The sequence below is a fragment of the Hipposideros armiger genome, unplaced genomic scaffold (genome assembly GCF_001890085.2).
Source record: "Hipposideros armiger isolate ML-2016 unplaced genomic scaffold, ASM189008v1 scaffold_138, whole genome shotgun sequence".
NCBI classification, from domain to species: Eukaryota; Metazoa; Chordata; class Mammalia; order Chiroptera; family Hipposideridae; genus Hipposideros; species Hipposideros armiger.
Genome location: NW_017731488.1, coordinates 1,026,035 through 1,043,267, shown reverse-complemented (window position 1 = coordinate 1,043,267; position 17,233 = coordinate 1,026,035). Strand labels below are relative to the sequence as shown.

At 40.5% G+C, this 17,233-nt stretch overlaps 1 protein-coding gene across 2 annotated transcripts in view; it reads right to left on the bottom strand.

The window, feature by feature from the left end:
- Positions 1–13,916, bottom strand: part of CLIC4 (CLIC family member 4) — a 69,948-nt gene extending 56,032 nt beyond the window's left edge. Inside the window, exon 1 of one of the 2 annotated variants that reach the window (XM_019650244.1) lies at positions 13,645–13,916. In XM_019650244.1, coding sequence (XP_019505789.1) covers positions 13,645–13,716 — 72 coding nt within the window. In that variant the 5' untranslated portion in view covers positions 13,717–13,916. Of the gene's footprint in view, positions 1–259; positions 293–13,644 lie in introns of those variants that run through there. The other variant, XM_019650245.1, reaches the window with a different exon arrangement.
- Between the last annotated feature and the right edge of the window lie 3,317 nt (positions 13,917–17,233).

The window sequence follows — 17,233 nt, the reverse complement described above, 5'->3', positions numbered from 1 at the left end:
AAAGCAACCAAACACATTTAACGAATTCATCTAGTAGACTCACTGGGTGTTAGTATGTTTTAGAAATATCCTTAAATATTCTCATAATTTTTTATTTTCCCGGGTGACTGAACACAGTGAATAGTGGAAACAAAACTCTGATAGGTAAAAATTCAAGTTTCAAATAGAGAAAAAGAATATGAATATATAAAAAGCTCTTAGTGGATAAGAGGCTATGGATCATAAAGACCTTGGTACAAATCCCGGTACTGCTACTTACCAGCCTGCGGCCACACATAAGCGATGACCTCTCTAACCAAGCCTCGTGTGTAATATAGTATTGACGGCACCTATTTCAGAATTTATATGAGGATTAACTTGGCTAACATATGTAAAGGGCGTGGCACAATGCCTGACCACAGTGAGCACTCAATACTATCTATTATCTTGACTATTCATTCTGACATTAAACAGAAAAACAAAAACCTGCTGTTCATTTTTATGTATCAGTGCGCTCTATCTTATATAAGAATTTAGTTTCAAGAAGCTTATAACATTATTATAAGATGAAGGATTTTAAATTACTTTATGATCCTTGTATCATCTATCAATTACAGCCATGCTAGTTTTATCATCACCCCATTGTGGGATAAGGTAAACATTTTTAAAACAACAACAATCGTAGGGTCTATAAATAAATTACAAATAAGCAGGCAACTTCAACTCTTTCTGCTCTTTCCCCTTAAAAATTACTAAGCATATGGGCTGCCGTGAGTCACCGGCGACAGTGTAGGCTGCAGTGGGGCTGGCCAGCAGCGGGTGTGAGCTGCCCTGAGCGGCCGTCCAATGGCCATCGAGCGACTGCCTCACCTGGGAAGAGCGCAATGATCACAATACTAACATGGGCTAGTGAAGTGACATCCTCCACAACTAGACTGAAGAACAAAAGGACAGCAACTTGTCTGTTCCCCCTCCCCAATTCCCCAATGCTGTTCCCCTCCTCCAATTCCCCAATAAAATCTTTTAAAAAAAAATTACTAAGCATAAAACCCATATAATCTACGCCAATTCAATTTCTTGTTACAAATTAAATAGAAATAACCTACTCTCTGCTGCATTTCCTCTGCATTTCCCCTAAAGAGAGCATTAGCTAAATCCCAGTTAATATATGACCAGCTCAACTTTATAGAGAAGACCATAAAAATCAAGGAATAGTGAAATGCAATAGCAGAGGGAGGAGCTAAGTGAAATAATATATATGCCAAAATCCATAATTCAAAAGAACTTCTGCAGAACCACTACATCCTATATGCCATGGATTATTCTTTACTTCTTTTGCACTGGCATAAAAAAAGGAGGAGGAGGAGAGAAAGAAAAACATTCTTAATATCCTTTAGTTACCTAGTGTCTTAACAGGATCACAGTTTGTGAAGTTAATTCAGGAATAAATTCAAGTCTTATCTTGGGACTTTTTTGCACTAAACCTGCTCTTCTGATAAGAGAATGGAAAGTTCCCCACTTTAGCCTGGCAGACGCTTCTCTTAGTAACATCCTGGAGATTGAAACCACATATACTAAATATAAACTAACCATGGGCCAATACAGTCTTAACTCAGCATCCCAAAAGGCCCATGGAATAACAATAAGGAATGCTTACTACGTGTCAAACACTAAGTGCTTTTCTCTTATTAACTCTTTTCATCTTTACAAAAGCCCAAGAGGTAGATAGTGTTACCCCAGTGGAGACACTAAGGTAGCTAGTGAAAGGCAGAACCAGGGTTGAAACACTGTCTACATGGCTTCAGAGACCATGCACTGCTCTTCGTAACCACTACACTATGACAACAACATAACACTAAGATCCACTCTTCTAAATGAGAGCTCAATTGCCTACGTGAAATATTAATTCTATTTTCAACTCTGAAATAGACAAGAAAGTGCCTTACATGGGGAATACAAATGATATACTTCAAGTCAACAATCCTCCTCTGACTGTGGAATTTCAGATCTCAGATATTACAAAGGACAAGAAGAACGTTTACAAGCAATACCTAGGCAACACTACAATCTAGTACAAGGGTCCTTGCTGAGTCATCAGGACAATGACTGCAACTCCTTCCCAGTGGCTGTCAAGACACATACTCAGGGCCAGAACACAGTTGTGGACTCTCCCTTCAATGTTTTTTATTTTGCAAGGGGGAAAAAAAAGTAAATCTATTCATTTCAACCTAAAATAAGAGTCATTTTGAGGCACTAAATTAAAACAGCAAATATGAACTGAACCCAGTGATTTGCATCACACTCTCAGCCTATTTCTCTAGCTTCTTATATGACTATTTCTGTGAATTTAATAAGCATTTGCTTTTCCCAATCATATTTTATTTTTTCTTCCCCATCTGCTTCCTCTGGAATCAACCCTGTGCAAGAAAAAAAAAAAAAAGTTTCTGTATACTCCTTCAGCAAACATTTTATTAAAAAACAATCAAATGAGTTAATATAAGTAACGCAGTTAATGCAGTGCCTGGTATATATCAAGCCCCCATAAATGTTTACACTATTTCAATTAAGTATGAAATACTCTTCTATGTATTTCTTTATCTCCTGCATTTGGGAAATATAACAAAAAAATAAGCCAGTAGAAATAAGCATCAATTCTAAATATATACAAACCAGATCTTCCTAGCAGTGAAAAAGGACTCCAGTCAGTGAATTACGGTGACTTGTGGGAAATATTTTGCCCTCTAACATGATGGTGTAGTCTTCCTTCCAATATTATAAGCTCTTACACCTCATACGTTTTGCCTTCCCTTGGCATGTATCCCCTTCCAGCTACCAACCTGTCTCTTCTAAACTAGTCAAGTTTCCTGTTAGAATTGTCTTTACAAGTTGCTTCCTATCATGGCTTCCCCAACACCACTCCACCAAAGCTGTTACTAGTAAGGTTACCAATGTCTTCCAGGCTGATAAGTCAAATAAATACACATCTTATTTGACACAGATGATCACTCTTTCCTTCTTAAAGTCCTCTCCTACCTTCGTTGGTACCTCATTCTTGTAGTTTTCCTCTTCCCATTACTGCTCTATTATAATTCCTCCCTGTTCTCCTTTTCCATCTTCTCTTCCATTATCCAACCCCTAAGTGTTGAAAAGTTCCTCAGAATTTGGCCCTGGGCATTTTTCCCTACTCTTTGTTCATCCACAGAATGATCTCACACACTTTAAATACTACATAAATATCATATAGGTAAATATTAATAGATAGATCAATAGATCGATCAGTCCCAAATTTATCTACCCTAGCTAGACTTCTTTCTGAGCATCACATCTGCATTTCCCATTTTCTAGTAAGCATCTCCACTTGACATCTCAATAGTCAAAAACTGAACATTGTCTGCTCCCCCTCCATATCAATAAAGGCACCTTCATCAACCAATAATTCTAATTAGAAACCCAAGTCATTTCTCATACCTGTCTTACACAACTCTTTCTTCAATATCTTCCTAGGGACTCCACCTCCAAAATTTATCTCAAATCCATTCTCTTTTCTCCATCATCACCCTAATCCAAGCCGTCATCATCTTTCTTTATTCTTTTTTTTTTTTTTTTTTTTTTTTTAGCTGAGCCATCCTGCCACCTGTTGGCAGCTCAGCTCAGGCCTAGAACCGAACCAGTGACCCTGCTGCTCAGAGCTTGCACTCTTGAGCGAGCTCATAACCAACTGAGCCACTCGGCCGGCCCTACCATCATCTTTCTTGATTGCAATGGCCTCCAATAAGTAGTCCTTGCTTTCACTCTTACCTCTCTTCAATTCATTTTCCACAGAGTGGCCAGGCTATTCATTTTAAAATGCAAACCGAACCATGACACTCACTTGCTTAAACCCTGTTGAGAACTACTCTTCTTACTAAGGGTAAAATTCACATGACATACAAAGGCCTCCTTGATGGAGCCCATCTATTCTTCACTCTACACCTCATTTTTGTTCTCTCTATTCCACACACTCTCTCAATTTGAATTTATGTCCAGTCTTTATATGAGCTGATTACTCCAGCCTGGAATGCTCTACCTCCTCATAATCCTAGTTACTATTCATCCCACATGCCATTTATCAGAGAAGCCCCCACTGAGCTTCCATCTAAATTGAGTTTCCTATCATTCTTTCTCAAGGATCCTGTTCTTGTCCTTAATATAATTATATATTGTCTTTATTTCTTTAACATAAGCCTCTCCCACCAAACAACAGGTTCCAGGAGGTCTTAACACATTCAAATTTAACATGGCAAAAAGTAAACTTCTGATTTCCTCCCCATCAAAACTGGTTCTTCCCAGCCTTCCCATCTCAGTTAATGACAATTCCATCATTCTAGTTGTTTAGAACAAAAATCTTGGAATCATTTTTGAGTCCTTTCTCTCACATTCCACGTCAATCCATCAGGAAATCCTGTTAGCTCCACCTCAGAAATATATCCAGAATCAGACTACTTCTCACCTTAGTCCAAGCCACCATCATCTCTTGCCTGAATTACTAAACAGCCTCTTAATTAGTATCCCTGCTTCTGCCCTTAATTTCCTATATGCTATTCTTTACAAAGCTACCAGAATGCACTGTTAAATAGAAAATACCACCTCTGTCATTCTCTATGCTCCTTACCCTACTTCATTTTTCTTCATAGCATTTATCACGAGTAGGCATACATTTATTGTTTGCTTCCCCCAACTGAATATGAATGCCATAATGTTCATTGATGTATCCAAGCCAATAGACCAATGTCTCAATGTCTGTTAAGTGACTGCATGAAAGAACAATAAATATTATTCTGACAGGCAGAAACTGGAGGTAGAGGGAGAAGTTAAAGAAGCCAAAAATATTTCAAATGAGGGAAACACCAGCAAAAATCTTCCTTGAATTCAGAGAAGCACAGGACATGTTGTCACAACCAATCTAGCTAGAAAATTAGGTAAATCTGCAGCTGCAGTAGGGGATAAGACTGGAAACACAAATTGGGATCATGAGCTGAAAGACTTTCAATGCCAGATCAAGGAGTTTATATCTTGAAAATTCAATAAACAACTAGAGAAAGTAGGATCCATTTAAAATTTGAGGCAAGAAGTATCAGTTTTAGATAAATTAAAATTACAGTATCTAGCACAACTAATTATTAAGGGTAAAGATAAAAGTTTCTTTAAACAACTGGTAATACACCATACTTAGTAGATTCAGTAATAAAAATTATCCCTCATCTATTAGCATACAATGTAAACATTGCACTCATTTCTAAGACAATTATTTCATTTAGGTTGCCCCATAAATAATTTGTTAAGGTCTTAATTCAACTGGATTTTAAAAAGTGCACAAAAGGGCCAGCAGAGTGGCTCAGTTGGTTAAGCACTTGCTCAAGAGTATGAGCTCTGAGCAACAGTGGTTCAAGTCCCGGCCCGATCTGAGCTGCCAACAGGTGGCAGGATGGCTCAGCTTAAAAAAAAAAAAAAAAGTGCACAAGACAGAAAATCACTATAAAAAAGTCATCATACACCATGGCTCATCTGCTCACCTTCTGACTATCCATTAGGCTATTTTGAGCTCCTTGAAGACAAGGGTCCTATTCTTATTTTTTTCTTTCTCCAGCACTCAGTGCACAGGAAGTATTCAATTAATGTTTGCTTCTATTATGATCTCTATACTGCACTCAACTGTTCCAGGCAAAGACTGTATCTTATACCCTCCAACTATAAAATGGGCATGTCTTACCTACCACATAAATGTTCCAGGGGAAAATTAACACCAAAAAATAATTTGGATTTCCAGAACATTTTCTCTAAGCACAAAGGGAGGGCGTACCTTCAAACCTTTTAATCAATATCTATACTATGAGCAATTCCAGGTGTTGGCATATTTCACAACATAAAAGCTTGCTTTCTTCCAGCAAAGATCAAACATGGTAAATGCTCCTTTAGTGCCATTTAGGAAGATATATCCAGATACAATATGGGTTTCTTTGATAAAAACTAAATAAAGTAAATTTTCTTTAAATCAATTCACTTAATACATGTTGCATATTAGATTGGGCTTCATTTTTCATTCATCCAAGTATTCTGCTGTCATGAAGAAAATTATTACACATAAACTCCCATCAATAATTCACGCAAGACAAAGACATATAACAAAATAGTAACAGCAGCTATTTCTAGAAGGAAGGATTATACGTGATTTTTATTTTATTTGTGCTTTCTGTCTTCTAAGTCATCTACAGTAAACATGTAGCTTTTATAATTGAAAAAACATTTTTAAAAGAGCATAACACATACAAATAAATATACTAGGAAGCAGAAAGGAAATGCAATTACTTTTCAAATTTAGGACCAATATTTAAACCAAAACAGACTAAGTTTTGCTACTTCTTATGCTGTCATTTTTTTTTAATTGTATTTGCTACCAAGGGTCCTGCTGACAATTACAAAATGTAAATGAAGTCTGTTATTGATGGCTAGCAACAGTTTTAACATGATTTAATAAAAATTAAACAAGCCCTAAACATTTTTTAAACAAAAATTTTAGATTCCTGGGTTAACTAAAATATGCTATAACCTAAAACATCAAGTAATATAAAACTTCACACTCTTCATAAGTCTATGTCTTTGAAATTTTTTCAATTAAGTCTTGGGCATATGTACATTCAAGGCTGAAATTTCATTTATTAAGTCTAACCACCTTCTTTTTCTCTTGATTAGTCTATGTAGTCCAATCTCATGGCTACTGCTTTTCCATTTTCCTAAGTAGCACAACAGACTAATTTGGTTGTCTTTAGTTTTGAATGAACTTTCACCCTAGTAATCTACCTCCTGGTTTCCACATGCAAAATAAAGCAACTGGTTGATAAAGGAGGAAAACATTCACAGAACTTACATATCCTTGTAAATTCTTAATTACCTCATTTTTCACCTAATTGTTTGATATTGTATTCTCCAACGTTTGTTCAGATTCCCCTTTTTTCTTCTCTTACACATACCAATATGTAGTTATGCTACATGGTTGAAAATTTCAATACTTAAATTATTACAGATGATTGACATTTTCATAACTCTATTATAATAAAAACTAAATCCTTTTCAAAAAAGAATGAATTATTTCACATGTCAAGTTGGAAGTAATGATTTTATTACAAAAAAAAGGAAGAAAACCTCTTATACTCCTTGCTTACAATCACACTGTATTCAGCTTCAAGAAAAGCAAAAAAACAAATACAAAAAACTATGAAACAAAATATATGCATGATGAACCTGACCCTGGTTCTAATATATTGTTACTTCTTCAAAATGTTAACATTAAAGTTTAAGATGCTCCTAGTCCATCTTTGGCATAATTGTCAAATATAGTCTCATTTATCTACATCAAGTTGTTATTTTCATAAATTTAGACTAATACAGTCTCCTGGTTTTATATTTTAAATAAAGGGAAATAACAGAAATCAAATAAGGCTGATTAATATTCCTTGTACCAGTACTTGGTACTGACCACTGATGGCTAAAAGCCAAGTCGCAAAGACAACAGGATTAAAAGTTCCAAGAGAATTCACAAACTGATTCCCTCAATTAAATATAAATTTCTGTTAAATCATACTTGGATGGTTTATAATCATGACCTAAATGTTATTTTCCTTCAGAAACTCCCTTTCCATTCTCTGTAACAGCCTCTAAAATGGGCAAACCCATCCTAACTTACTCCCTTACTTGACTGAAATCTTAACTCTTGTCTTAATCACACTTCCCATCCTGCCTAACACATTTCCCTTTTATGGACTCACTGATTTCCTATTCTGGAGACACCAGAACACTGAGGCTCCACAGCTCTAATGAAACAGGAAATGGGAAGGTCCTGCTCATCATCCTTTAACTGGGTTCTAGGCATCTCTGTCAACATCCTTCCACACCAAAGGTGACTTTTAGTGACAGCCAGGTCCTCTGCATTGCCTCTTTTCTATTATTATTCCTACTGTGTTGGGCTTCTCCTATGTTCAGTCCTCTTGGCTCAGAAGTCTGCTTCTTCCCCATTTTGGGTCCCTTTCTCTCAGATGTTTACATTTAACCAAAATTATCACCTTGGCCTTTGCCAAGAGTAGCATTGTTAGATCTTGAGGCACAGCTCAACACAGCAAGAATAGTTTCCATTAACTTCACATTTTTACATTCATTTCTATCTCCTGAATTTCCACCTCTGGAAACCTCAAATGAATGGCAAACCAATTAGATCCGAGGTAACACTGTATGGATATTGAGTTAGCTTTTGTTCAATTTAGAAAAAATTTCTCAGTGGGGCAAAAAAAAAAGAACAAAGTTCTCAGCATCATTTCCCATAGAAAATTTATTTAATTTGTGTTTTTTTATAAAGAGGAGCTTGAAGCCTGCTCTTGAAACAAAACATAAAGCACTCCCACTTTATACTGGCAAAACAGCTAAGCAGAGTTTGCTCCTCTGATCCATTTGCACTCTCCCTAATACCACTGGGAAGTTGTTGAACAGACAGGGAAAAATAGGGAAGTGTTGGGAGAACAAACAAAGCTAGGAAATGTGTATGTATTAGCAAAAACGTAAGTTAGGTTTTAAAAGTCTCAGCCTTGACTTTTAAATAACTTGTCTCCCTGACACTATGGATTTGAATCATTCCTGGTTCCTTCTTCATTCCAAAGTATCAATCTACCTATTGTTTCTTGCTTAAGGGGTTTATAAATGATGTCACAACTCACATTCCCATTCTTGGCTATTCCCAATTCACCTATTTCACCTACTTTTTCAAAGTCAAGTTCAAGCCTACTTCCATCTTTCCCCATATCTCATAGGCCCAACTTAATGTGAGCCACACTTCGACTCCTTAAGCATGTATTGTATTGTTGATGCTCTTCAAGCATCATCTTGTATTGCTGTTTTCTTTCCCATAAAATTTATAAACCTAAAGATAGGAAGTGTTTAATAATTTCTTATACTGTCTATAGTAACTGAGTATTAGGCATTTAGTTCATGCCAATAAATGCGTTAAGTTACAAATAATCAGATGGAAGTGACTTTAATGATCATCTAGCCCAAACATTTCTACTGTACCTTACTTTTATGAATTATGCTTGACAATCAGAATGCCACCATTTACTTTGTTAGAACAATGGTTCTTACCCCTTGGGTTAGGAATCTGCAGGAAAAAAACATTTGCATAGAATATTTTATGTAATTTCAAGGGTTTACAGAATCCCCTGAATCCTATTAATGAAGCCCACATTTAAGAATAATATACTATCATCAACAGCAAAAATAGGTATTTACTGTGTGCCAAGCACTATTTCTAATGCTTTACATAGGGTGGTACATGGCTAGATCACATTTCCCAGTCAGTATTCCTTGCAGTTAGATGAAACCATGTGATTAAGTTCTCACCAGTGGAATATGAAAGGAGGTGACAGGTCAACTTCTAAGCTGGGGCCAGATAGAGAGATGTGCCTCCTATATACTCTCTACCTCCCACTGGCTGCAACCAAGACTTCTCAGCCACCAGTTTTGACTACTCAGAGGACAATGCTCTGGGATTGGTGGAAAAGCACGCTGGAAAGAGCTTTAACCCCTATATGATTCTAAGGAGGAATGCCATTCCAACATCTGGGACACCCTAACTGGACTGCTAGGTGAGAAAGAAAACAAACTTCCATCTTATTTGAACCATTGTTTGGAGTGGATTATTTATTACAGCTGCTTAGACTACACTAATTAATACATAAAGATTGCCAGTTAATTCCCCTCAGCAATCCTATAAAATTGTCGTTATTATTATTATCCTGATCTTAGAGGTCAGGAAACGGAAGTATTGAGAACTGATGAAACTTGCCTGACACACTACTAGAAACCAGATCCAAGCCAAGCAATCTGGCTCCAGAGCCCAAGGCACATGAGAAACCCTGTCAAATATCTCAAAAAAAAACCAGCTATTCTTATGTGTTAAGCCACTCTGCACAAGATTATTTTTTTACAACCACCACCCCAATCCCAGCAGCTTAATGACTATTACCAACAGTGAATTGTCCCAACTCAAAATGGCACACCAACAAGTTTAAATTCCAGCCAATAAAAGTAAACTCTGCAAAATGACTCTTCCTAAAAAAGATCAGAAATACCATCACATTATACCAAAACTACTAGTAGGGAGTAGGGAAGGCAGTAGTGTCCATAGGAGTTGGACTGATATAAGCAAAAGAAAACTCCAAAAATCCAGTCTTTTCTCAACTTCCCTCATTTTGTGGTTCAATAGTTAATACTCTTTACTTTTACCCAATACAGAAATCTTGGTTTTCAAATTCTGAACATAACCAAGAAGAAATATTGTTGGAAATTATGAAAGATACATGAAAAGACTAGAAGTACTAAATAATGGAGGGGGGGAAAGGGTGTGCAGACAAAACCACATGGAGTTTGGGAAGCTAGCAGAAGTTAAACGAAGGACCAAGGTTTGAGACTCAGACCATCAGGATCTAAGTATAGTAAGTAGTTCCCAATTCCAAAACATGGCAGACCCCTATATTGACAGCAAAACGTTCAGAAATAAGAAAACAATCTCATTTAAACCATTCTGTACTCTCTTATATTCCAGGCACTCAGAATACAGATTTTACCCTCAAGGAACTTACTGTCTATCTAGTAGAGGGGTCTGCATATAAATATGTACATACAAAATGACTCACAATTAGCATTTATTTGCTTACTGTGTGCTAGACACTCTTCTAAGCTTATTACATTCCACATATATATTAACTAATTTAATCCCATGAGGTTGGTCTATTAATATTTCAACTATGCAGATGAGGCACAGAAAGGTTTAAATAATGTGCCTTGGAACACAATTAGTAAGTGGACAAACTGGATTAGAAATCCAGGCAATGGTTAGATAAGACCTTGCTAAAGGGTTTATACCCTCACCCTATTGCTTGGTGGTGTTATCAAAATATACACACCTACCAGGTCTCTCAATGTGGGAGAAGTGGGCATCCCCACTGTTGAGGATGACTGCCTTTGTAACTCTTTTATTATTGGGAAGATGTCCTAACCTCAGTGTTGGGGTAAAAAAAAACATATAAAAATGGACAACTGCTGTTATACAGGTGATGGGGAGTCACTGAACTCCTGAGCAAACAATTCCAAAAACAATACTCACAAGTAAGGAAGTGTACCTTTGAACCCAGTCACACCAGTTGGGACGGTCCTAGCCTATTTCTCTTAAATTTAAAGATACCTAAACTCAATATCTTTTTACACTCATGTGCTTCAAGTGCAGATAATAGTTTTCTGCTACAGATACCTGTTGGCAGAATAATTAACACTGCTTAACACACCACACTTGACAACCCCAGACTCTGCCCACTCACTGCTTTCAAAACAACTATATTTACAAGGGTGTTTTCCCCCATTTGCATTTCCCACACATAGGCTTTGAGAAGAAATGAAAAATAGTCTTTACCACAATGTACCTGGCCCTTTTTTTTCCTTTGAAACAACTATCCTGGTTTATATCAGTACAAAGTTTTGCCTATGCTGAATCACAGGGCAACAGAAAACATTTCACCTCTTACTTCACAAACTAGGAAAATAAGGCTGAGAGAGGGAAAACAACTTGCCCTGGGTAAACCAGCCAGTGAGCAAACAACTGTGACTGGAACCCTGGTTCTCTCTTACCAAAGCCCATTAGAAAGGCTTACAACTAGTGGTAAGCAGGATGTTTTTAGCTGGTTCACAAACAATCGTTTATCGTTATAAGAAATATAACCATTACATCTAATCCATAGTTTCACAGGTATTATTGCTTAAGGCTAAGCTATGTTTGTTTGCTTGTTTAAAAAAAAAAAAAGCAAGTCGTATTTAGTAAATAAAAATATTGATCTAACATAAATATGTAAAACTGGGAGGAGGTATGCAAGTGATTCAAATTTGGGAAACAAGGCACCACTCCTAATTTAAGGGTTAAATTAATAGTAAGCAGGGCATTAAGCATTGATCTCTTCCTCTCTAATTCACACCCTTCATTTTTTCTTCTCTTATTGTATTGGCTAGGACCTCCAGTAGAATACTGAAAAGAAACCATTACTGATAGTATCCTTATCAGATTCTAAATTTAATGCTCCTTCTAAAGTTTCACCATTAAGTATCATGGTTTTTTAGACTTTTAGAAGAGTTTATGGAAATTCCTTCCTATTCCGAACTCAGTAAAATAATTTGACTACTAATCTCTGATCCACCCTTTGCCCTTCTCAATGCCTTCCACTCCTTGTCCTTTCTCTTATCCAGCTTCCTTCCTATATTCTCTGTACTTCAGAGTACTATATCTGCCACCCAAAGTAACTGAGACTCTTTGTAGATATTCTGGGGGTTCTATATCTGTCTCTTATTTCAGTTCCCTAGACCAAAATGTTTCTAAAACTGATAACTGAAAGAAAATCCTAACACAGGCACTGTTTCCATCACTCGCAGATCAGCTCTCCATGTCTCAAATGCACCCTTCCACGTCTTCCCTTCTTTAAAATAAAAAACTCAGGGAAAACAAGAACAAAATTGTTCTGGATTTCTGTAGACTTTCCAATCCAGAGGCTAGCTTTGAATGAGCCTGCTTAAGTGACTAAGAGAATCTCGAGGATTTTTACAAAGTTTTGAAGGAGGCAGCTGGATCCAGATGTTCGTAACTTCTACTCTCTCTCCTTTGCTAAAATGAAAAATATTAAAGGAAAAAGGAAAGGGACAGGGGTAGTATTTGTAAATAATGTAGTTCCAGGATATAAAAACTGAGAAGACCAGAGGGAGGAAATCAACCCTTTAAGGCACAAGCAAGTTATGCATTCTCTCCCTCATCATTTTTTTTTTTTAAACAAAAGGGCACACACAATCTTTCCCAAGGCAGCAACACCGAGGGGAGCAGCCAAAATGTTGCATCATACAAAACACTCCGCGCTTGAGAAACAAGAAAACCAGATGGTGGTAAAATACCTAAGACAGGAAAACCCAAGTTGGGAATCTCGGGCTTTTCTGGAAGCCTAGGAATCTCTGCTCTTTTTTTAAAAAAATGTTTAAGATTGCATCAAAAATTAAAGTTACAGTTTCATAGCAGCGGGGAGAGAAAGGTTCTTTCAAAAAGCGTTCAAAAAGTTCAGCTCATCCTTTCACCACTGGCTCGAGGCTCCAGCTCCCCGGCTGAGGGTGGACTTGGAGCGCTAAAGGGTAGGATGGGGGCGGGGGAGGTCTGGGGTTGGGCGCCAGGGCGGGGTGGGTGACAGGACCACCCCCGCCCTGGTCCTGGGAAACTCCGGGGCCCGAGGGCGAGCAGCTCTTCCCAACCCGACGCGGGACCACGGTCTGGCGTCTGCCGGAGCCTGCGCAGCTGGAGGCGGTGACCGCCGCCCGGAGTGCTGGCTTTTGGGGGTCCCGGTCCCACCCCTGCTCCCTCGACAGGCCTAGGAGACGGCAAGGCGCGGGTGGGCCCGAAACAATGGGCCGGGGGCGCGGGAGCAGCGCTTCCCTCAGTCCCGGGTGCCGGACGCCGCGCGGGGGCGCCTGGGCTGAGGAACGCTCCGCGCCCAGGGACACCACCCCCGGCTGCCCGGGGAGCGCCCGGCGCTCAGCGGGGCTGGACGGCAGGCGAGCGCTCACCTTGACGAAGAGCTCAATGATGGGCTCTTTGTCCTCCTCCTTCAGCCCGTTCAGCGGCATCGACAACGCCATGGCCAGCTCGGCTGGGCTACACAGACGGTAGTAGCGGAGGCAGCTTCTGCTCCGGGGCTACTCTGGTGTGGGCTCCCGCCGCGCTGCGTTTCCCTGGACAGTCCCAGAGTCAAGCTCGCCTCAGCCGGGACTCTTCAGCACCACCCCACGCCTCGCGCGCGATTCTGAAGCGGCAGCAGCCCGAGCCGCTTCAAACCACGGGGCGGGGCCTCGTTGCGGGCGGGTCCAAGCCCTGGCGTCTCTGAAGTCTCGGGAGGAAATGGGACGACCGTACTTCGGGGGCGTGGCCTAGGGCGGGGAGCAGGACAGACCGCCTGGAGGCAACTAATGGGGCGTGGCACAGGCTCGGGGGCGTGGCACAGGCTCGGGCACCCAGCGGGACTCTGAGCCACGCCTCCCGAGGGGGCGGAAGGGAAAATCCCCCGGGGGCCAGAGCCTGACACCGCCTCCCGCCGCAGCTCCGGCGAGGCGAAGCAGCTGCTGCTGGCGTTGTGCCAGGTGACCTCACACCTTCAGCCGTCCTGGAGAGGTGACAAGGCGCTTTCAGCCCTCTTTCCAGCTTCATCCCCGACAGGATTCATCGCCCTTCCCGAAGCGGCCACTTTCCCTACTCCCTCTGGTAGACTGAGCTTTCTTTTCCAGGACTTTTTGGAAAGTTTTCATCCCCTTAGAAAAACATTTGTTTCCCTCCTCTGACATCTTCGTTTTTCCCTTTGACTCTCTTGTCACTTCTATTTGGGGAGCCGGCGTATTAACAAATATTTACGCGGCCCTACTGTGTTCCAGGCCCCCGGTGATAAACAGTAGGGACAGAATCCCTCTGCTCCCAGAGCCTAGTCTTGAACTGCAACCCAGGGTCTGCAGGCCACGAAGGAATCCCAAACCATTGTCCGTGCTGTTTCTCCTGCCTGGGCCGATTTCTTTTCCCCATTCACCTGGCAAACTTGAGTGTGCATCAGATTCACCTGGGTGCTCCACACAGACCTGCTCTATCTAATTCTCTGGTTCTCCTCTAGAGAAGAGAGAAAATTACATTTTAACAAGCACCAGGACAATTTTGATATAGAGGTCCCCAAATCAGGAGAACTGCGCTGTGATACTTTGAACCAGGCACAGGGTAGCACCCTGTCCAGGTTTGCTACTGTTGAATGCCTAGGCAAGCATCACCCCCTCTGGAAACAGCTACTTGTTCCCTCTTCTGATGTTCTGTAATACTTGACTCACAGCTACTCCTCCCCACTTCCCAGGTTAGGTTGAATGACGATTCCAGGAAAGGCCAAACATAGGTTTGTCTCCATATCCTTAGTGCATAGCAGTTAAGTTTTATGGATGATTTAATGTTTGAACAAATTAAATGTATGCATAAAAATACAATGAAACCTGCAGCTGTTTCCTTTCCAAAACCAAAGCAAGTTGCTCACATATTCTTTTTTCTTTTTTTTTTTCTACTCTCACATATTCTTATAGGGAATCTAATAAAGAGACAGTGGATCCCAGAGGTTAGGAGCACATGCTCTGGTGTCAGATTGTTCTGAAACTGCAAGGTCCCTAAACCCCTAAGCCTCAGCTTTGTTAGCTAGGAGAGGAAGGGCAATTATTGGTCCTTGTCTTACCACGTGTCCTGTTCAGTCAGTGATGGCTGTTATCACTGCACTGTGACTTGTACTGTCCCTGTTCACCCCTGCAGGCTGAGATGGCATCATATTCAACTCCCTCCATGACCAGCTTGTTTGTTGAAAAGAAAGAAACACCAAGAGACTGCCCCCTAAATAGGGATGTGAGCCAAAGACAAACTGACTACTTGGCTGGAATCTCAACTGAATCCAGTGTTAGTTTTTCATGGAATCAAAAGCTATATCAAAGTTCCTTCCAGCCTTCCCCCACCCCTGCCTGAAAAGGAACAAAAATGATGAACCAGGCCAAAGCAGATCCAAGAAGATCCAGATCTCAAAGATCAGGTGGAACCTCCAAGAAGGCCTCGGACTAGCCCTGAAGCAAATGACTATTTCAAGGCTGTTTTCAGAGATATACCAGAGGTTTTATCAAATTCAGTTTGAATCATTAAATATTCACTGTGGTGAGTGTGTGTTACAGGCCCCAGGCTGGCCTCCCAGCACCAGGATATGAAGATAACCAGGATTATCTTGGAAGACTGAGCAGACCAGGGTTCTTTCGGCCTCATTGACTAAACTCAGACCTTAGCTGGGAGGAAGCCAGAGTCATTGTCTTCCACAGAGCCCAAAGGTAGTGAGGATGATCTTCCAGGCTCAGACCCAGCCTCTGCTTAGAAACCTAGTCACAGTCACTCACACCAACGTTTCCCAATTTCTACCCCCTTGGGGGGGGCAGAGCTGGTCAGGGGAGTGGGAGCAGGGTAGACAGAGCTCCAGAGAGATAGGCAGGGAAGGGTCCGTAAGCTCGTTGCCTTCAAGTCTTATCTTCAAACTTTGAAAAGCATGCATATTTTGTATTCTATACTCATGTTTTTTTATATCACACACTAATCTTGAAGATGGGTGGAGAAGTGTTCGCCTTCCTCCCCACCCCCCACACCACCACACCCTTGTGACCTCATCTCTTACTACTCTCCCCTTTGCTCTCACCCCAGCCAGGTGGCCTCATTGCCATTCCCTGAACATGCCAAACACACCCTTGCCTCAGGGCCTTTGCACTTGCTCTTCTCTCTCCATGGAACATTCTTTCCCCAGAATTCCTGCAATTTCTACTCCCTTGCCTCCTACAGATCTTTGCTCAAATGCCAATTTCTCAGAGAGATCTCCCCAAATACCATCCTATTCAACGTTACAAACTGTTCTATCTCATTCTACCCTTCATTTTATTTCTTTTTGTAACATTTACCACCGTCTGACATACATTTTATTTATTTATTTGCATATTATCTGCCCCCCACACACACACACACACAATAGGACATAAACTCCATGAGGGCAGGGATTTTTGTTTGATTTAGTTTATGGCTAATATGCCCAGCTCATAGAACAACTCGTGGTACACAATAAAAACTTATGGAGTGAGTGAATGTGCCATGTTTATGCTATGGTTTCTTGTACCCCTGGCGTACTCTTTGGAGGGTCCTGCTCACCCAGTCTGGGAAGCCAGGTGTTTTTGTGTTTGTTTATGATTGCCACTTCATAAGATGTCAGGTTTTCCAAAGGACAAGATGGCACCTTCAGAAAGCTTCCCCTGATGACACACTTCCCTCCTCCCACTCCTGATTCTGTGGGGCTGTTGGCTGACTGTCTCAACCTCATTTTGTGCAATTAAGGCAGTAGAGTGAAGTGCTACTATGTACATGGACTCTGGGTTGCAATTCTGACCCTGCCATTTGCTAGCTCAGATGACTTATTTAACTTCTCTGGGCTTCAGTTTCTCCTCTGTAAAATGGGTCTAAAAATAGACCCATAAATACCTATTTAATAGGATCGGTGATAAGTAAATCTATGTTAAGTGCTTGGAATGGTGCCTGGTGTGTGGTAAGTGCTCTGTAGGGACTAGC